Source organism: Corythoichthys intestinalis, chromosome 21 (genome assembly GCF_030265065.1).
Source record: "Corythoichthys intestinalis isolate RoL2023-P3 chromosome 21, ASM3026506v1, whole genome shotgun sequence".
NCBI lineage: Eukaryota > Metazoa > Chordata > Actinopteri > Syngnathiformes > Syngnathidae > Corythoichthys > Corythoichthys intestinalis.
Window position 1 is genome coordinate 25,016,136 of NC_080415.1, and position 21,966 is coordinate 25,038,101.

General features: G+C 39.1%; 1 protein-coding gene across 2 annotated transcripts in view; it reads right to left on the bottom strand.

The window, feature by feature from the left end:
- Positions 1 to 21,966, bottom strand: part of LOC130909229 (adenosine kinase-like) — a 291,652-nt gene that overhangs the window by 136,438 nt on the left and 133,248 nt on the right. For both annotated transcript variants that reach the window (XM_057825447.1, XM_057825448.1), the window contains exons 5-6: positions 20,308 to 20,480; positions 12,496 to 12,604 (exon numbers count right to left, since the gene is read on the bottom strand). In XM_057825447.1, the coding sequence (XP_057681430.1) occupies positions 12,496 to 12,604; positions 20,308 to 20,480 (282 nt within the window). The remainder of the gene's footprint in view (positions 1 to 12,495; positions 12,605 to 20,307; positions 20,481 to 21,966) is intronic.

Below are 21,966 nucleotides of genomic sequence, written 5' to 3' on the forward strand. Positions count from 1 at the left end.
CAATCAAATTGAAGCGCAAAACATAGATCAACATTATGATCTTTTAGATATGCCATTTGTCAAATGTCTGAAATCCATTAATTGATCTTACATACTAATCCTCGAAAGGGTCGCGGGGGTGCTGGAGCCTATCCTAGCTGACTACACCTCGAACTGGTTGTGAGGCAATTGCAGGTTTCGCACATTTTTGTGCTAAAAAAACTGTCAAAACCCTCAAACTTGCTTTGTTTTGCTATTCTAGAGCAAGAAATACTGTACTCCCCGATATATCGGTATATCTCATTGAACTGTAATGATATCGATATCAGAATTTTTTTTTTAAAATTCTTTATCACAAGAGAAAGTAAAATCTGGTAAACATTATACACATATTATTAATAGATTTTCAAAACGTGAATCCATACTGGTTGAAACTACAGATCGACCAATATTGCCCCTTTCCCACTGAAACTTGTAGGTCAACGCGCGTTTTTTCCAAGCCGATGCAACCCACAAGCAATTGGCATTTGGCACCTTTCCCATTGACAATAAAAAAAAAGAAAAAAAAAAGCTATGCCCCCCCCCCACCCGCAACCCCCCACCCCTCCTCAGCCGTGCGTAAGGTTACGTGACGTCAACACGCCAAGATAAAATTTGTAAAATTTTCAATCAAAAAATAAACTAGTAGCCCGCCATTGTTGATGTCAATAATTACTTACACAATGCTCATGGGTGCTGAAGCCTATAAAATCAGTCGTACCAAAGCACCAATAGAGGGCGGCAAAACTCCATAAAACACAAGTGAGCATTTCACTGTACTGTCATTTAAATCTGTCTGAGCGGGCATGTGCGTTAATTGCGTCAAATATTTTAACGTGATTAATTAAAAAAAATTAATTAACACCCATTAACGCGATAATTTTGACAGCCCTAAAATATATATATATATATATATATATATATATATATATATACATATATATTTTTTAATTATACTTTAGGAAAAAAGGTGAAAAAAACATGTCAATGCTAAATCTGAATACAATGAACAGAACACACACAAAAAATATATATTTTTTAGGGGGGGGGGGTGCTACTTCGCGGTGGGTTCTGGTCCCCATTAACTGCGAAAAACGAGGGATCACTGTATGTGAAATATCGGCCGGCCGACATAAAAGTCTATCTCTAGTCGAAATGTTACATTGTCCCTGTAGAATCAGACTGCCATAGAACGGATATTTCACACTTTGACATGTGTTCCTTATGTACAGTAGTCATAGTATTTAGCAAACCCGATACAGTAGAAACAGAATCAATAGTTTTGGCTCCTTGTTTCATTTCCTTCCCTCGCCCTTTTCCTTCCCGGGCAGGACAATGGGGGTTGGGGTGGGAGTTGGAGGGGCTTCGCGCAGAGTGGTGCAGTGTGGCGAGAAAGGACGAAGAGGCAGGAGGAAAGAGACAAACAGCAGTAGAGAAGGAAAGCTCAAGGTCATCGTGAGGACGATCCGATTTGGAAGTTGCTAATCATTCGCTGGTTTTCACTCAGCTGGTTAGTTAGTGTGATTTAGGAGTACCCCTCTCTTTGTATATTTTGGAGGAGGCACTAACCGCAGGGGCTGGCAAGGCAGAGTAACAATGTGTAGGTTATCTGACTGCAGCCTCTCCTACTAACTAATCGTCCAATCCATTTTGACAGACAGTCAAAATGGTTGCCATCAATGGCAACCGAAAAGTGAAGTGAGCTCATATGGAGATGCTACTAGTTTCAAAATGTTTTTTCAAGAAAAAAATGATACTGTACATCACAATACTGACATTCAGCTTAACCCATATTAGTCATAAAATCAACGTTTGATACTTGTTTCTCTATACTGTATGTATGTATTTGACACATGTTCAGAATATACAGTATGATATACAGTGGGGCGAATAAGTATTTAGTCAACCACTAATTGTGCAAGTTCTCCCACTTGAAAATATTAGAGAGGCCTGTAATTGTCATAATGGGTAAACCTCAACCATGAGAGACAGAGAGACAGAATGTGGGGGGAAAAAAACCAGAAAATCACATTGTTTGATTTTTAAAGAATTTATTTGCAAATCATGGTGGAAAATAAGTATTTGGTCAGTACCAATAGTTAATCTCAATACTTTGTTATGTAGCCTTTGTTGGCAATAACAGAGGCCAAACATTTTCTGTAACTCTTCACAAGCTTTTGACACACTTTTGCCGGTATTTTGGCTCATTCCTCCATGCAGATCTCCTCTAGAGCAGTGATGTTTTGGGGCTGTCATTGGGCAACACGGACTTTCAACTCCCTCCTCACCCCGCGGCGTCAGAATACAAGAACGGTGAGCAAAAATCCCAGAATCACACATGGGGACCTAGTGAATGATCTACAGAGAGCTGGGACCACAGTAACAAAGGCTACTATCAGTAACACAATATGCCGCCAAGGACTCAAATCCTGCACTGCCAGACGTGTCCCCCTGCTGAAGAAAGTACACATCCAGGCCCGTCTGTGGTTCGCTAGAGAGCATTTGGATGATCCAGAAGAGGACCGGGAGAATGTGTTATGGCCTGGACGTGATAATTTGACTTATTGCATATCGCGAGAGGCTTAGTCATGAGCATTAATGAATGCTTATAACAGACGTAGTGTTATCCGGCAAATTATCTCACTTTTGAATGGATGTAAAAGATCCAAGCTGGACATTGGCCCGAATATAAGACGGTGTTTTTTGCATTGAAATAAGACTGAAAAAGTGGGGGTCGTCTTATATTCGCGATCTAGACATTATACACATTCACGACGCTAGATGGCGCCAGATATCATTGAAGCGATGTTCTGTCATGACAGATCTAAGCTGCTCTCAAGTTTAACCAGTTTGCATTATTTTATTGCAATGTTTTTCCTTATTCAGATTTGTTTTTAAGACTACAGTCACAGTTAGACTTCACTTTGATGGTTAATGCAGTTATTGCAATTTTGTTGTTTTACCACAATGGATTGGTTTATTTACATTTCAAAAAGCAGAAGCCATTCATTTACGAATGTGATTGCACTTTAGTTTACATATTTAAATGTTCACATATTAAGATTTGAATGAGGCAAAATAACATGCTTTTTCTCTCAAATATATTGTTATAATCATTTGTTTCAGATGTACTGTCATTATTTTCTGTCTAAAAATTAATTTGGTGTTCAAAAAGTCTTTTTTCAAACTTGAGCCTTCAAAAAGAGGGGGTCGTCTTTTAATCAGGGCTGTCTTATATTCGGGCCAATGCGGTAAATGATAATAAATAATTATCCAGATAAATAATAATAACAAATAATTTGCCAGATGACGCTAAATGACATAACCATTCAGTAATGCCCATGATAGGATCATGTAATAATTATGCCAGTCTTATAACAGTTTTATGACACAGCTGTCAAATAAAGTGTTATCTATTAACCGAAATAAATCGACAATTAAGTCACACTGGACTATAAGCCGCAGGATTCAAAATAAAGGAAAAAAAGTAGTGGCTTATAGTCCGAAAATTACGGTAATTTTGGATTCTACCGCCAAGCTTTCAGACATTCCCTTCCCATTTTTCCTATTACTTTTCTTTCTTCACATGTGCATTGTTGATGCTTTACCATCAAGCACCGGTGTCTGGCTGGGGCTGCTTGGCAAAGGCCGGTGTCTCCTCCATCTATCCTTGGCTTATTTCTGACCATCTGCGCCCGCCGGTAATTAACAGGGCCTTTTTACAGCCAATTGTCTTGCTCAACCCCCCACCCCCCCCAAATTATCATCATCATCATCCCATACGTGACCGGAAGGTAGACTTTTTAATATATTTTAGTTGAGACTGTGCATGCCAAGCAGGTTAATTCCAAGTGGCAAGCTGAAGGATGAATCTAGCGAGTGGAGATCAAATTACAGGGCAAAGCGCTCAGTGGTAAGAAAAACAAGTTGGTGGTGATGCTGCAGAGTGGATAAAAGAAGAACATGGAGAAGGGGGGGGATCACATTAGGGGGGGAGTGGCATTGAGAGGAAGGATGGGAGGGAGGGAGGCTAACTGGGCCAGCATGAACACATCATCTCATGCAATTAGAGTCACTCACACAATTTATCAATACACCATCCTCCATTTCTGATGTTTACTGCCTAGGTGCATTTTAATAATAGTAACATTGCATTATGTGTGTTGTTTTTATCTTGTATAAGAGTATCAATATCATTATTTGTCCAGCTAGGCGTGGAACAATCTTGCGAAACTGTATCGATATCACATAGTCACATATCGGTTTTAAAATAAAATTGGTGTAAATCAATAATTTCCGGATGATACAGTATCGATTCTTTAACGAGACGATATTTGCTGCTATTGCAAAGTCTTTTTCAAATTGTCAAACTCACACTCTTAACAGATTGGGCCTCGAGTGCCGTCAATTATGGTGGATTTTGGTAGCAACTCGTTCCTTTTTTTGTTGTTGTCGTTGTTTAAACATTAACTCATTTGCTCCCCGAAACGTATAAATACGTTCTATTTTTAATTGTTTCAGTGTCCCAAAGACGTACTAATACGTCTTTTGCGTTTTTTTTTTTTTTTTTTTTTTTTTTTACAAGCGATATCTCTGGGTTCTGATTCAATTTAGCTCCAAAGCACAAAGCTGAAAATCCATTATAAAGCAATAAAACTGGCCACTGGAGGTCGGTAGCGCATTTGGTAAGACCCGCAACCCGATTCAACGGCAACGAACGGCCAAGCTGCACGGCCGGGCGCCGGTGGAAGACGAACGAGCAGGACAACCGGTAGGACGCCCGGGATGCCAGGCGCTGGACGACCTAGCAGAACGACCGGGACCACCAGTGCAGCAAACGATGCCGTTGAGTCTGTGCTGCTCACCGAGCAGAGCCCGCAGAGACTCAAAAAAATCCATCTTTATGAGACAGACGGCGATGAGGGAAAAGTTTAACCGGCTGTCGCGGCCAGAACAGCGTTATAGTTGTGGTCAAAAGTTTACATACACTTGTGAAGAACATAATGTCATGGCTCTCTTGAGTTTCCAGTTATTTCTACAACTCTGATTTTTCTCCGATAGAGTGATTGGAACAGATACTTCTTTGTCACGAAAAACATTCATGAAGTTTGGTTCTTTTATGACTTTATTATGGGTGAACAGAAAAAAGTGATCAAATCTGCTGGGTCAAAAATATACATACAGCAGTGCTAATATTTGGTAACATGTCCCTTGGCCATTTTCACTTCAATTAGGCGCTTTTGGTAGCCATCCACAAGCTTCTGGCAAGCTTCTGGTTGAATCGTTGACCACTCCTCTTGACAGAATTGGTGCAGTTCAGTTAAATTTGATGGCTTTCTGACATGGACTTGTTTCTTCAGCATTGTCCACAAGTTCTCAATGGGGTTTAAGTCAGGACTTTGGGAAGGCCATTCGAAAACCTTAATTCTAGCCTGATTTAGCCATTCCATTACCACTTTTGATGTGTGTTTGGGGTCATTGTCCTGTCGGAACACCCAACTGCGCCCAAGACCCAATCTTCGGGCTGATGACGTTAGGTTATCTTGAAGAATTTGAAGGTAATCCTCCTTCTTCATTATCCCATTTACTCTCTGTAAAGCACCAGTTCCATAGGCAGCAAAACAGCCCCACAGCATAATACTACCACCACCATGCTTGACAGTAGGCATGGTGTACTTGGGGTTAAAGGCCTCACCTTTTCTCCTCCAAACATATTGCTGGGCATTGTGGCCAAACAGCTCGATTTTTGTTTCGTCTGACCACAGAACTTTCCTCCAGAAGGTCTTATCTTTGTCCATGTGATCAGCAGCAAACTTCAGTCGAGTCTTAAGGTGCCGCTTTTGGAGCAAGGGCTTCCTTCTTGCACGGCAGCCTCTCAGTCCATGGAGATGCAAAACACGCTTGACTGTGGACACTGACACCTGTGTTCCAGCAGCTTCTAATTCTTGGCAGATCTGCTTTTTGGTGATTCTCGGTTGAATCGTCACCCTCCTGACCAATTTTCTCTCAGCAGCAGGTGATAGCTTGCGTTTTCTTCCTGATCGTGGCAGTGACAAAACAGTGCCATGCACTTTATACTTACAAACAATTGTTTGCACTGTAGCTCTTGGGATCTGCAGCTGCTTTGAAATGGCTCCAAGTGACTTTCCTGACTTGTTCAAGTCAATGATTGTTCAAGTCAATAATCACTCACAAGAAATTGCTATTGTGTTGCTGTATGTATATTTTTGACCCAGCAGATTTGATCACTTTTTCTGTTAACCCATGATAAAGTCATAAAAGAACCAAACTTCATGAATGTTTTTTGTGACAAAGAAGTATCTGTTCCAATCACTCTATCGGAGAAACATCAGAGTTGTAGAAATAACTGGAAACTCAAGAGAGCCATGAGATTATGTTCTTCACAAGTGTATGTTAACTTTTGACCACAACTGTATCTTTCAGTTAGTAATGTGTAAATAAATTGTTACTTTGCTATCAAAAGCTCTATTTGTCTTGTTGTTTATGATATTTTGTAAAAGGAAAACATTATTCAGATGTTTGGGATGTCACTAAAGAAAAAAAAATAGCTGTGTTAAAGTCAAAGTTATGTTTGAAATGTATGCTGTCACAAAAAGCTCAATTTCTCCGGTTTTTCATCATGTATGAGATAGGCAGGGACCCGGCGGTTGCGCTTCTGTGCCGCAAGTTATTTTTTTAGAGCGAGAGGGGAAGAGAGATAGTTCATTGCTCCTTGCCTTTCAGTTGTCCAGCAGTACGATCAAGTCGTGTTAACTGGGAAAATATCCCGATTGTTTGCCAAGTCCCGTGTGCACCTATAAGAGGACAGTACACAAACCCTCTTGTACTGTTTAGCCTTTATTGTTGTTGTTTTTGAAATGTTACTAGTTAGTGCCAAGCCCTATGCTAATTAGCGACTTCGCTAACATGTATTTCCATGTCAAGTTGTGCGTTGTTTGGTGGTGTACAAAAGTTATTCCAGATGTAGAACGTGTAAAACCCGGATTAAGTACAGCGGTAACACTGCAAACATGCGAAATAGTACAGAAATCTGTGAAAACAAAGTATATTTCTAAAGACACTTTTTTTGTTTCCAGAAATTGTGGAATTCATTCCACCAGTGTAAAGTTTATTGTATTGTTGAGAGAAATAAGTAGTATGTAATGCCTTTGAAACATTTTTTTGGACCTTCTTGTGAAAAAGACCATTTCAAAGTCAGCTGTGTGGTGTACAGGGCAGAAAACACTCAGGTGACTTGAAGTTCCGCTCTGAGACCCCCAATTTGGCCAAATTTCAAAATTGTGCTATATGCATGTGTGATACATCATTGGAAGGCTTCAAATGTCAATTTTCTGGGGGAAGAAAAATTTTGAACAGGAGGGCATTTAAAAAAAAATAAAAAAATTTTAAACAGCAAAAAGCTAACCTGAGGTGAGAGCACGTGAGAGCAGAATTAAAGACGCCATGATTTTAACCAGATATTATTGCGTACTTACCTTGTTTCGATCCAAAAACTCCATATAGCATGTATCATCGAGTGTCAAGACACAGATGTGAATGGCCACAGCTGGATTTTTTCGGGATTTTATGGGTGAAACATGGTAAAATAACAAGGGTTGCGATACAGAAATCGCAGACGTCAAGGAGTAATCGAGATTTTCATTTTCATATATTTACCCTTTTAAATGTTTTTTTTTCTTTCAATTTTTCTTTGTTTGGATCAATTATTCATCTAAAATATTGGGGAAAATGTGACAGTAACGAAAAAAATACAATTAAGTGATAGTTATGAGGTAGATATCCGTGACTTTTTTACAGATGCCAATTTTTTCATTGTGACGCAGTGTGTTTAAAACTTTAAAATATGCGAGTGAATAATTTTTTAAAGTTGTTTTTTTTTTTTTTTTAAATGAAATATTAGACATCAATTAATGATTATAAGCTAAAAATGACATTTTGAATAAAAAATATAATTACTTGCCTTCTTTTTATGGCTGGGTTGAAACAAAAGCAGTTGCGCGACATCTGTAAATGGGGGTTTTTAGGTTAAAACGGACAAAATAAAAATAGTTCGGGGGCTTAATGCCCAATAAATCTGCTATGGCAGCTTACTGTATAAACATATTGTTCTATCAGACACAACAGTTGTTTTGGCTTAAAATACAGCTGTTTACTCTAAAGAGGGGTGCAAGAGCAGAAACTGCTTTTTCAGCCTTGTCTGTATTTATGTTGAGAAATGAGTACTGCCTTTAAAATGGTTAATGTTTTTGCACTTTGTTATTAAAAAAAAAAAAAAAAAAAAAAAAAGCCATTTGAGGGCAGCTTTTTGTTGTATGGGCATGTTTCCATCGTTCCTGTTGAATTATGATATTTTAAATAAATACTGGACATAAATTTGTTTGGCTACTTTATTAATTAGTAATGTATGATGCATCGATATACCGTGATCATCGTTCAATAATCTAATCGTAGCGCCCTTAGTCGTAATCGTAGGATGGCACAACCGTATTAAACATGGACACCTTTTTCTAAACTATATCTCGATGCTTGGCGTGAGCGTATCGATAACCTTTGGGAATGCAAGGTATCACGATATATCACCATTTCGATATTTTGTCAGACCCCTATGACTGATCGGAATTTAGACAGAGTGAATCGGGCTCATCTTGCTCACATATGAGGATTTTACAATTCTGTAACTCATTAGCTGCTACTGACAGCGACAGACGTCTAATCCATTTAGATATTTTAACCCTGACTGACTGACTGGACGTCTATCGCTGTAATGCCATCGAAATGTGATTATTCTCTTCCAAGCTAAACTAATACAAGACTGCCTAACTGGGGTGTGACCAATCGTTTCCTGTCACAATACGGTATCGACAAACAAGTGTCAAATAACAAAAGCATGACAAAACATCCATATCGTCTCCTTTTGTCTCTTCATCCAGTCTGGACACACAAGCATCAAATATGGATATTATGCCTGTCATCTTCCAGTCTGTGTGGAGAGTAAATGCTGTGAGCCATTCCGTCCCCCCTCGTCTCCCCTTCCCATCCTCTCCCGCCTTTGTTATTACTCTTTGTGCAATGCTTTGCCTAAGGAGCCACATTTCCTAGCAACAGCCTGCCACCGAGCATTTGGCAGCGCTTCAACATTCTCTCTCTTTGTGGGAAACGCCAGCGCTGCCCGCATGCTCTCTTCGAGCTTTGCCACCAGCCATGATGATGAAGCTGCTGATCATCCTTTTAACCCATCAAATCCGCCATATAACAAATATAACACAAGTGCAGGTGTCATGATGGTCGTTAAATTCAAGTCAAGGGTGGGAAGGAGTTCTTCAAACACCAATTTGTGGCCCGCTTTTACCCCCACCTACCCGCCCCCGCAAACACACTCCACCACCCACTATTCAAATCCCACGGAACCTTCGCCCCCCTCACTCCTGCGCCATTTAGCTCAGCTGCCAATTGACAGAGAATGTGCGGCGCTTGCTATTCGGGTTGAGTTACGACCCGGACTGCGGCGAGTGTTCCGAGATAAACAGGAGAACCGTGCCGAGCATTTTTGGTGACATTCCGTCACCTTTTGTCTCATGGTGACGGTAAAAGGGGAAAAAAATTGATATTTTCTGCGTCCTTTATGGTATACTGGGGGACAGGTTTCAATAAGCTTCGGCTTCTCCCGTCAGCCCTTTTCTTTTTGGGTTGAATTAATTGTAAACACATATAAATGCTGCATGTTTGTTTGGATTTGTCATGCCTGAAGGGAAAATAAATAAATAAATAAATACAAATACAAAAGGGTCATTCCAGAATCAGAGGACATTTTGCATCCTACCATTCAAATTTTTTAAATAATCTACATCCAACGGGTGTCAAACTCATCCGTCCTTGGAAGGGCCATTATGACTGACAATAAGGGCTACCACCAGTGTTGTTAATCTTACTTTAAAAAAGTAATTACTTCTCCCAAAAAGTAATTCAGTTTAGAGCTGCAACGATTAATCGGTTAACTTAAGTATTCGATTAGAAAAAAAAATATTCCGAATTAAATTTTGCTGCATCGTTTAATTAAAGTGACGTTGTAATGGTTTATTTTGAAAGTGTTTGCATTTAGTTTTATTGATTTGGGTGGATACACTGCCTTCTATTCTGCCTCAATTCACATGGTTGAATCCAGGTGCTCCCTGTTAAGACCAACATAAGCTAAATTTTGTTTGCGCTAATGTTTTTTTCTAATGCATTCATAATTTAGTTTATTGGTATATTCAGTCTATTTTTGTGGGAATACAGTATGTGTCCGAACCATTTGTTAAGAGCATTGTAAAAAAGTTAGCATCTTATAGCATTTAAACTAGCGGACTTTCGCGATGTAAGTTAGCCAATTGTTCTTTTGTTGTACATAGATCCTCATTTATTAATTTTTTTATACTGTTTGAGGCTCAGCTCAAGTAATTTAATTTTTCATGTTCCTTATCCGATTACTCGATTATTCGAACTAATGGTTTATCGATTAATCGACTACTAAAATAATCGATAGCTGCAGCCCTAATTTAGTTAGTACCTCAGTTACATCAACGTAAGAGTAATTAGTTACTCAGCAAAGTAACTGACGTTACTTTTCATGTTCTACATGTTACTACATGATCCATTCTATAACTACAGTGGCCAACAGGTGTCAGGGGAAATGAAAAGTCCAAACACTTTGCAAAAAGAAAAAAACACCAACCCCAATTTCAAACGCTTTGCAAAAGAAAAAAGCACAAATGCAAATTGCCACAACACGATTCGCAATTGCAAAAGCACGACTGCAAATTGGCAAAAGCACAAACCCCAATTGCCACCGCGCAAATGTAGAGTATAACAACTAGAGGTGTGGAAAATTTCCGATTCTTAGATTATTCGTGATTCGGCCGTGCAAGATTCGAGAACGATTCACAAACATCCAAATTCCGATTATGGAAATATGTCAAGTGAAGCGGAACTAAAACACAGTCATCGCGGTCTTCAGGATGCAATGAGGAACGAACTGCATTGCATCTCGAGAGTAAACATCATGCTTGTCATTACACGGGTTATGACGAAGCTCAAGTCACGGCTCTGGTTCAATGCCGCTAGATAAAAAAAAATTTTTTAAAAATACCTGACTGCTGCAGACAGCCGCTACAAACTACGTCCACATCATGCTACGGTAGGTAATAGATATCATATGTATATAGAACTAGATGAAAAATGACAGACTCAACGGCGTGATCAGCACATGTATTGAAAACTAAATGCGAAATGACAGACTTGTCGGCGTTAGTAACCAGCCGCCATCTTGAAGCAGGAGACTTCTCTAGAAGGCTCTGTTGTAACGAACCTAATTAACTTTTTTATCTAAAATACTCCTAAATCGGCAAAATCTTTAAAACAGTTTTAAAACTTTCACATGTCTAAATTAGACAGAAGGGAAATTATGGAATAACGGGAGCAATTTTAACAACTTTAATGGTTCATTCACAACATTAAATTAATTGAATGTAGTTTAAAGCTGCTGATACAGAATGGGGACTTGAGTATTTTATTTACTGTTTTAAACTGTTACTGCAATAGTCGTTTATTTAAGCCTGAGAGGCTTTTTGTACAATTTTTCTAACTAATGTACGAAACATTGAAAGCAGCTAATAGCTTGGGGGGTTTGTGGGTGTCATCAATAATCGATTTATAATCGAATCGTTGCCTCTGAATCGTAATCGAATCATTAGGTGCCCAAAGATTCCCACCTCTAATAACTACACTGGCTACCACAATGAATTGATCAATCAAGAATTAATCAATTATCAAATGAATCAACAACTACTTTGATTGTCGATGAATTGCTAAACAAACAATTGTCCAAATCTTCTATTTTGAAACTTGCAGTGGCATATGTGGCAAAAGTGTAGATCCTTTTCGATTTTTTTTTAACAAATTTTAAAAAAATATATGTATATATATTTCTTTTAATTTGTATTTATTCATTTACTTATTTAAAATTTTTAAAAAGTGATGATATACAAATGTTCTAAATATTTAAAATTATTTTAACTCGTTCTTTTTTTAATTAATAAAACGTGTTTTGGTTTTTTAATTTTTTTTTATTTTTATTTTTGTAAAAACGATTGACACATAGCATACAAAAACCTAAAACATGCAGTTTCTGAGTAAATGTACTTGCTCTGAGACCAAATCTAACCGAACTGAGAAAAAACAATGTTTGAAAATAGCTAATAAATCTGTAGTATCCCCTAAAAAGGTTTCTAATCCAGAGAAAAAACCTAACCAGATTTGCAACACTGGTACCTAGAGCCATTTTACTGTGATTATGCCACATATTGTAAAAATCAAATAAATTATGAAATAAACATTATAATATAGATTTGTAAACTGCGTAAATCATGAGCCCAAAATGCAGTCATATAACTCAACAATGGAGGTGGTGGAGACACTTACCGCTATGTAATAGACCTTAGCTTTGGTCACCAGCTCCCAGTTGCTGTCCAGGTCCAGGTGTTGCTCCTTCTTATAGCATTGGGCTGCAGCCAGGTTGGCCACAAGCGACCTGTCCACACATGACAATTATCATTTTTTTTCCCCAAATCAACAATATGCAAAGTACAGAGCTTTAAGTTTTCATCATTTTCATTTTTTTAAGCCTTTTGAAGACCACTGAGAAAAAAATTCAATGTCAATTATCAATTCAACCTGGAAAAAACAGTCAGTCCTTGAATGTGAGAACATTTCTCGGATACAATTTGACGCAGTGGAGCATTATTTAAGACTTTTTGATGAAATTCAGTATATTGTGAAGACACGAACAATATTTGCAAATTTTAATAGTCTCCGAAGTATTACACAGCGTTACAATTATTACTCACTAACAACGAATGTTGCGCATGAACGCGTTCAATGAACAATCGTTCATATTTTGAAACAAACCTTAATAGCGGAAAGCTATCCAACCTGGCAACCCAAGCTGCCTGTCACGGCTGTGTTGTTTAAGCAAATACGGCAACTTTTGCTCCTGAAGCTTTTATGGCGGAAAATAAGGATTCTTTTACATTCAGTTGGACTCTAAATATTATCCAAAGGTGCTCAATAAACAAGTTACACGTCGAAAACAAATGCTTAACGGCACGAGGAAGACATTAACGGTGAGAGGGTGGTGTACAGTCGAGTTGAGCACAGGATGTGTAAAAGGAGAACTTTCCTTCGTGTGCGTCCATGACCAAATGTAAGCACATATTACTTTATCGGAAGATTTTGGTGTTTACGTTGGAATCGCTGCATTCTTGGCCTTTTGTAACGTTACGCGCATGCGTAGAACCGCGAAGTTGCAATTTTTGATGGGGTGAAAAATCTGACAGAACACAGGCCCAGTACCAACATTTAAGCAAGTTTTACAAACAGGTCAGTACCAACGCGGATTTGATATTGAATATGAAGATGTATCATCACATCATATTTAAATTTGTACATGACACCCTAAAGTAAGAAAGCAAACTGCGACATTGCAATCCCAAAAGACGGCGCTGCCGCCTTCACAATCAGGGATTTTCAATGATATTTGGAGTTTCGAACTAATTTTCTACACTAAATGGAGGCCTACAGAGATCAACTCTATCTAAGAACACTCCCAGAGGCGTATAGTACAAATTTGTAAAATTTCGTCAAAATCCCCCCAGCCGTCTCGACGTCCATAAAACACGAACACGCAGCCAGCCACAAAGACAAACTCACCTTTAGAAATTAAGATTTTTACACATTACTGTGTACTCATTCAAATGTGTCCTTGTTCAAATGTGACTTTTTATGTGTAAAATTATGCACACAGATAGAGTTTTACATATTAACAGTCTTGTACAGGTAGTCCCCGGGTTACGAACGAGTTCCGATCCTACCCTGGCGACATAACCCAAATTTCTGCGTAAATTGGAATTAACCCTTTAAATACCCTTACAAAATAATGATCCAAAAAGTCCAAAAGTATTGTTTTGTTTAATGATGGAGGATACACTGCCCTCTGGTGGCAGCGTTGGGTCTAGTTGGACTGTCACCTTGTATGACTAAGAAGTAGACTCGGACGTCTAACATGGATAAAGGATAGCTGGCTCTGATTTGGGCCACATAAGGCTGTAAGTTGTTTCAGCGAATATATGTCTTCGCATTTGTAATTAAGTTTACAGCTACAGTTTGTGGAGTTATGTGTGAGCGATTTGCTATGAGAATTGTAAATACGTTAGCATTTTTAGCATTTTTAGACTTTTGTTAGGCAAATTAGGCTAATTTACCATCATTTTCGCACTACATGGCGCACCTGACTATAAACCGCCACCCACCAAATTTCACACAAAAAACGGCATTTGTTCATAGATAAGCCGCACTGGATTATACAGTGTATCACAAATATTGCATTTCTGCAGATATTTAAGTATATCTTTTCATGGGACAACACTGACAAAATGACACTTTGACACAATGAAAAGTAGTCTGTGTGCAGCTTAGAGTTAATTTATTTTCCCCTCAAAATAACTCAAAATATAGCCATTAATATCTAAACCCCTAGCAACAAAAGTGAGTACACCCCTTAGAAACTACGTAAATCCCTAAACATCCAAATTGAGTACTGCTTGTCATTTTCCCTGCAAAATGTCATGTGACTCATTACAGGAGTGCTGTCAGCATTGCTGCAGAGATTGAAGAGGTGGGGGGTCAGCCTGTTAGTGCTCAGACCATACGCCGCACTCTACATCAAATTGGTGTGCATGGCTGTCACCCTAGGAGCAAGCCTCTTCTTAAAACGGTACACAAGAAAGCCCACCCATCTCATCAGACCATAGGCCATGGTTCCAGTAATCCATGTGCTTTGTTGACATGTCTTTAGCAAACTATTTGCGGGCTTTCAGAAAATAACTGAAATATTCTAAATAAAATTAAAGTAAATGCAGTCCTTTCGGTGAGCCTAAACCTACAGCCACAGCTCAACATTATTACCACAGAACAAAAATAATTGAATTATTTTTACATAAAAAGCATGTGTGATCATGTTTACATGATACACACACTCTCCTTCTCAACAAAGTTACCAGAGAAAAAAAAAAACACATGCTTTACCTCCGCTAAACACACTAAACATGCTGGAGTTAACTCTTGTAGCTGGTGGGAAATGTTCATGACAGTGTTTAATAACCTTTAATTTTGTATAAATGCGAAATCATATTGGAGGTATCGCCTCCTTGGCAGCCTAAGCTGTGGGCCGTCTAACTTTTCTGTAGCTGAAGTATTCCCATACCAGCAATTTTGTTTTCTTCGATGGGGGAAAAAGTTCAGGAGTTTCGCCTCTTCCAGCCATCATGTAGCACAGCTGACTCACTGACACTGAGCAACAACCGGTGGGGGGAGGGTTGAGCTTTGCAGCTTCAAGCAAGGGATTTCTCCCCGCATTTTTGAGACATGAAAAATAGCTAATACCGTTGGGACGGTATGACAGGAAATATTTGTGGTTTTGAAACCGTGGCGTTTTCATATCACGGTATATTTTGAAACCGATAATCGGCACATGTCTAGACTGGAGACAAAATGGCGTACGAGACTCCAGCGTCGTAAAGTCGAAATCGCGTCAGTTGAGTACATCGTAACTCGGGGACTACCTGTATGTATTTTTTGCATCGTGTTAATTTCATTCAAATTCATTCATTCATACAAAAGCGAGGGAAGGTTGAAATAACAAGTAGCACATCATGGCCCCTTGAGTTGCCAGTTGTGATGGTGGCGTTTAGTAGGGAGGGGTTGATATAACGACAGGCAGGTGGCATTATCTTAACACGGGCCATTAGGTAGCAGCCCCTCCAAAGCGGCCTCTTTATGAGCGCCTATCAAAGTGAGTGCAACAATCAGAGCTACTTGATGAGAGCAGGTGCTGCAATACAAAGAGCGCTCCCTGCCTTTTACCGCGCCACAAAACGGACACATTCAGGGAAACGACAGCGGGAGAATTTCAATGAGGAAAGAATTTATTCCAGGAATTTGGAAATTATGGGCGTTAACAATGAGTACGGGAAGAAGCAGTCTTATGTGAGAGAACATTCATTTTCATTTTGGGGGGAAGAAAATGTAGTGCTGATTACCCACAGTTCTTCAGAAGTCTTAGTCACTACCAATTAGGAGTGGGAACCTCTTGGTACCTCACGATACGATCTGATTTGCGATACAAAGCTCATGATAACGATGATCTGAGGATTTAGCGATTAGGGATGTCCCGATCCAGGTTTTTGCACTTCCGATCTGATACCGATATTGTTTTGCACTTCCGATCCGATACCGATACTGGCCGATACCGGCCTATCTGAGCATGTGTTAAAGTTTAAAGTTATTTAGCCTCCTTACTTAGTTGTCAGACTCATGTTGAAAAAGGTTTTAGTACTCTTAATAACAACTAGCCAGCTGAATTAGGTGAGTTTGAATAACACACAACGGTTGGTAACATGAAACTGACCTGTTTATTCAGTGACAAACACAAAACATTATAAATAACAAACAGAAATAGCATAGTCAGTCAGTAAAACGTGCAAATAATATTGTAAGCTGTCTTAAAAAAGCAAAACACACAAACAACCTCAGTGGAAAATCCCACAACCCCCCCAAGCTATCAGATGCTTTTAATGTTTCGTGCATTAGTTACAAAAATTGTATAAAAAGCCTCTCAGGTTTAAATAAACGACTATTTCAGTATCAAGTTAACATTTTAAAAGAGTAAATAAAATACTCAATTCCCCATTCTGTATCAGCAGCTTTAAACTACATTCAATTCATTTAATTTTGCGAATCAACTGTTAAAGTTGTTAAAATTGCTCCCTTTGTTCCATAATTTCCCCTTCTGTCTACTTTTGACATGTGAAAGTTTTAAAACTGTTTTGAAGATAGATTCAAGTCATGATTTTGCCGATTTAGGAGTATTTTAAATAAAAAGTTAATTAGGTTCGCTTGGAAGGTTCACAACAGCCTACTAGGGAAGTCTCCTGCTTTAAGATGGCGGCTGTTTACTAACGCAACTAAGTTTACTCTCGGGATGCAATGCGGTCCGTTTCTCATTGCGTCCCGAAGACCGCGCTGTGTATTATCTGCTTTACTTGACATATTTTAATAATCGGAATTTGGATGTTTGTGAATCGTTCTCGAATCTTCCATGGCCGAATCGCTCAAGGATGTAATGACGGCTGGGCATGTTATACCGTGGTTCTAAGTGTTGGATGGTGCGTCTTTACTCACGAGAGATAATGGCTCGTCATCCAGAATGAATTCTTCGGCAATGACTTGTTATTCCCTGGGCTTTGGGACTGTCGAGTGCCACTTTGTCACGCATAGCAAAAGTTTCTGCCAGTGTTAGTTGCGTAGGACCTTTCTTTTTGTCTTCGGTTTTCTTAACATACTCCTCATATTGTTTGTGGTGGTATTTCGCTAAATGCTTGATTAGGTTGGTTGTATTAAAACCTCTTACAGCTTTACCACCACGCCTGACTTTATTGTGGCATATGTTGCACTCTGCCTCTTCGTCTTTGTCGTCCTTTAAGGTGAAATGATCCCACACAGCTGACATTTTTACCGATAAGGTCTCTCGGTAAATTGGGAGACGGTAATGTAGTGTGTTGAAGGTGTGCCGTAAAATGCGGACCAGATTTTAGGGAAACCGAAGCAAAAACTGGAACGGATTATGTAAATCGGTTCGCTGGAAAACCCGGACCGGACTTTCAAAAAAACTGGATTGGAAGTCTGGATCGGAATTTTTCCGTGTCGGCCGATCCGATGCGCATTTTTTTTGCCCATATCGGCATCCGATCCAATCCAAATATCGGATCGGGACATCTCTAATAGCAATACACCGATTTTCGATACATTGGTCAGGAAATCATTCTCGGATATTCTACAAAAAACGAATAAACTTAAAAACAAGCTTCTGCTGTGAATTGGAATGAGTTTATCACTAGTAGTCATCCAATCCATTTGAACTGGGAGGGGAATGTTCATTCGCTGCCATCCCTCCCACTTCAAACGGATTGAACGTCTATGGCCGTCAGTGGCAGCCAATGCCAGGCAATGAGTAATTTTGGGCTATTTAAGGTCATTTACCTGTTGATTTTCAGTTACTTCCTCTTGATTTTGGGGTATTTTATGGGTCACTTGTTTATTTTTCGTTACAGAACAGGAAGTGACCTGGGAATCGCCCAAATGAACAGGCAGTACCCCAAACTCAACAGGAAATGACCTGTAAGTGCCCTAAAATGAAAAGCAAGTGACCTGCAAATGCCCCGATAATCGGACCGAATGACTGTGAATGCTCTGGTTTTGAATGAACGAACATTCCCAGTCTAAAGGGATTGGGCGACGAGCACCGTCAATGGCAGCCTTTTTAAAAAAATTTTTTAGTTGAAACATTATCTCAATTCTTGACAGGAGCATATCGATAACCTTTTGGGATACAAAGTATCACGATTAGGGCTGTCAAACGATTAAAATTACAGCTCAAAAATCAATCATAATTAATCGCAATTCAAACCATCTATAAAATATGCCATATTTTTCTGTAAATTATTGTTGGAATGAAAAGATATGACACAAGACGGATATATACATTCAACATACGGTACATAAGTACTGTATTTGTTTATTAAGACAACAATTCAACAAGATGGCGTTAACATTATTAACATTCTTTTAAAGCGATCCAAGGATAGAAAGACTTGTAGTTCTTAAAAGATAAATATTAGTACAAGTTATAGAAATTTTATATTAAACCCCCTCTAAATGTTTTGGGCTGCAGCTATAGATTATTACAGTAGTCGATTAATCGGTGAACTGGTTAGTTCGAATAATCGAGTAATCAGATAAGGAACATGAAAAATTAAAATAGCTGGGATGAGCCTCAAACGTTATAAAAAATAAATAAATGATGATCTATGTACACCAAAAGAACAATTTGCTAACTTACATAGCAAAAGTCCGCTAGCTTAAATGCTATAAAATGCTAACGTTTGTTTTTACAATGCTCTTAACAAGTGGTTCAAACTGATATTCCCACAAAAAACGACTAAATATACCTATAAACTAAATTACGAATGCATTAAAAAACATTAGCCCAAACAAAAACTTAGCTTACGTTGGTCTTAACAGGGAGCAGTTGGATTCAGCCGTGTGAGATGAGGAGACCAGAGGGCAGTGTATCTACCCAAATCAATAAAACTAAATGTAAACACTTTCAAAATAAACCCTTACAACGCCACATTATTTACATGAATACTCGGAGCAACAAAATTTAATTCGAATATTTTTTTTCTAATCGAATACTCGAGTTAATCAAATAATCGTTGCAGCACTAGTTCGTTTTATTAAAATTTGTAAAATTTTCAATCAAAAAATAAACTAGTAGCTCGCCATTGTTGATGTCAATAATTACACCATGTTCACTCCTGGTACTTACCCATAGAATCAGTTGGACCCAAACGCCAGCAGAGGGCGCCAAACACCAAAAAACAAGTAACAAGCCGACATTGCAATGTACTGTCATTGCAGTCTGTTTGAGCGGGGCATGTGCGTTAATTGCGTCACATATTTTAACGTGATTAATTTAAAAAATTAATTACCGCATGTTAACGCAATCATTTTGACAGCCTTAATCATGATACATCACCATTTCGATATTTTGTCACACCCCTACTACAAATGAAACAAAAATTCACAGGAAATGTTTTGCCCTATTTTTAATAGCAAATGTTCCAGCAATTAGTGAAGACATCTTTTGCATTCACGGAAACGTTTCGAAAAATTTGTGACTCCCGAAACACCCACGTTGAGTATTTATGAGCCGTAGCTTTGGATTCTGCATGAGAATTTGATTGTGTGAAGAGAATAAAATTGCCTCGGTCGTCTTCAACATACCGTTAAGAAATCAAGACAAAAATATCACCATCATTTTCAGTGGCTGTCAGTTGGGCGACCTTTTCCACCGCCTTCCGAGATGTCTGAGAAACACCTGTACGAAACATTTCAGCGCCAGTCTCCCTGGATGAGTCATATGACCTTTTCACATGTCACAGCTCAACATGAGACAAGCTAGCCCGCCAAGACCACCGAGTGAGATCATGAGCATCACTGAATGACTGACAACTCATCACTTACCGTTATAAAAAGACATTTTCCCCCGAAGTCAATCCTTTAAAAGTGACAACTGCACAGTTCAAATATTGGCCGAAGAGTTAGGCGAGCACTCACCTGTTGTCACCGGTGATGCAGGCGGCGCAAGTGCCGGTGGGCTCCTCACTTTGCTCGTAGTAGCGGGCGTCCACGTGCGCTTCCTCGGCCTTCTTTTTCAGGATCTCGCCGAAACGGTCGGTGCCGATGCAGCCGAAAAAGGTCGCCACCTTGTGGGGCTTTTGGATCATCCACTGGGGCGGGCAAAAAAACAACAAGACCAACGTGGAAACGTGAGTGTTTTGCCAGCAAAACAGCCCGCTTGCGATGTGTTGAAGGGCCATCGTAAACAAGAGGACTGGAGTGTGCACACAAAGGCGCTGTTGTCATTGGAGAGCTGCTGGCTTAAAAGCAGGCTCATTTTGTTTACACAAGTGGCATAATTCAAGGCCTCATCCTCGCTTGCATAAACACCCATTCTGTTTGTAACTCACTATTCAGTAAACTCTTTTTTTACACCTACATTTAAGTTCCATTAGATAAACTGAAATATCACATGATCAGTAGAAATGTCTTACAAGTATGGTCTTGCATTTATGAAATTTTCACAAAACACTTTTACAGATTTTGAAGTACAGTCGTAGACTTCACTACCAGTTGAAAGGACAAGGGGCCGAGCCGTAGGGGGCCTATTTTCAAAACCAAAGCCGCTAGCTACCTAAAACCAAAACAGGAACCTCCCTTAGTAAGGGTGTAACTGTACATGTATTTGTATTGAACCGTTTCGGTACGTGGTGCTCGGTTCGGAACGGAGGCGTACCGAACGAGTTTCTGACGTAATGTAACCCTTACTTTTCGAGGCTGTGACTCGATCGGGTTACAGTTTCTTTGTGTAGATTATATTTACTCAGTCTTCTCTACTATAATGATGACCAACACGGTGGCACAGTATAACCCAGAAACGTCAGCGATGCGACAACGTGGCCGCCGCGAGAACGCGGTGAAACGTGGGCGTTAAAGTCAATCAGCCAATGCATACCAGTCGCAGCGCGGCCGCGTGTTAGACGCGTCCCAGAAACGGCTCAACACGAGGCACGCGAAAACAATGGCAGAGTTTATTATTTGACGCGAGACGCGACCCTCCTGCGTCAATACTACTACCGGTAGGTAGGATGAGGCAGACAGGAAGTCACTCGTGTAAAAATACTGTGGATTCGGTCGATTTTCAAACTAATATGCAATCGTAACCCACTTTTTGAGTCCATCAGATCTCTTGAGTGGTAGATCGGGGCACAGTTGATTTGTCTTTGCTGATTTACCTTGGTCTTCTCTGCTATAATAATAACCATCACAACCCCGTGTTCAATACAAAACCCTCCTACCACAACAAAACAAGTCGGAACTAATATTCACATAGAAACTAAAGTTATAGAACATAAAATATACAATATAAATGAATACTAAATCACATTTGTAAAATATAAACACATGATAAAATAAATAATAGCCCATCTAAATAAAATAAATTGAAATGAGCTAAAACACCTGTAATTAAATAATAAGAATAATACACAGATCCTGCTTACACAATTAAATTTATTAATTTCTGTGTGGCGCTTTGACTTGAGAAAATCCACCAATAAAGCTTTTGAAAACCATTCACAAGAAAAAAATGATTCATTGAGGCATTTCATTTGTAAAATACATGTTAAAATCTTTGTCATTGGGATTGCTTTTCTC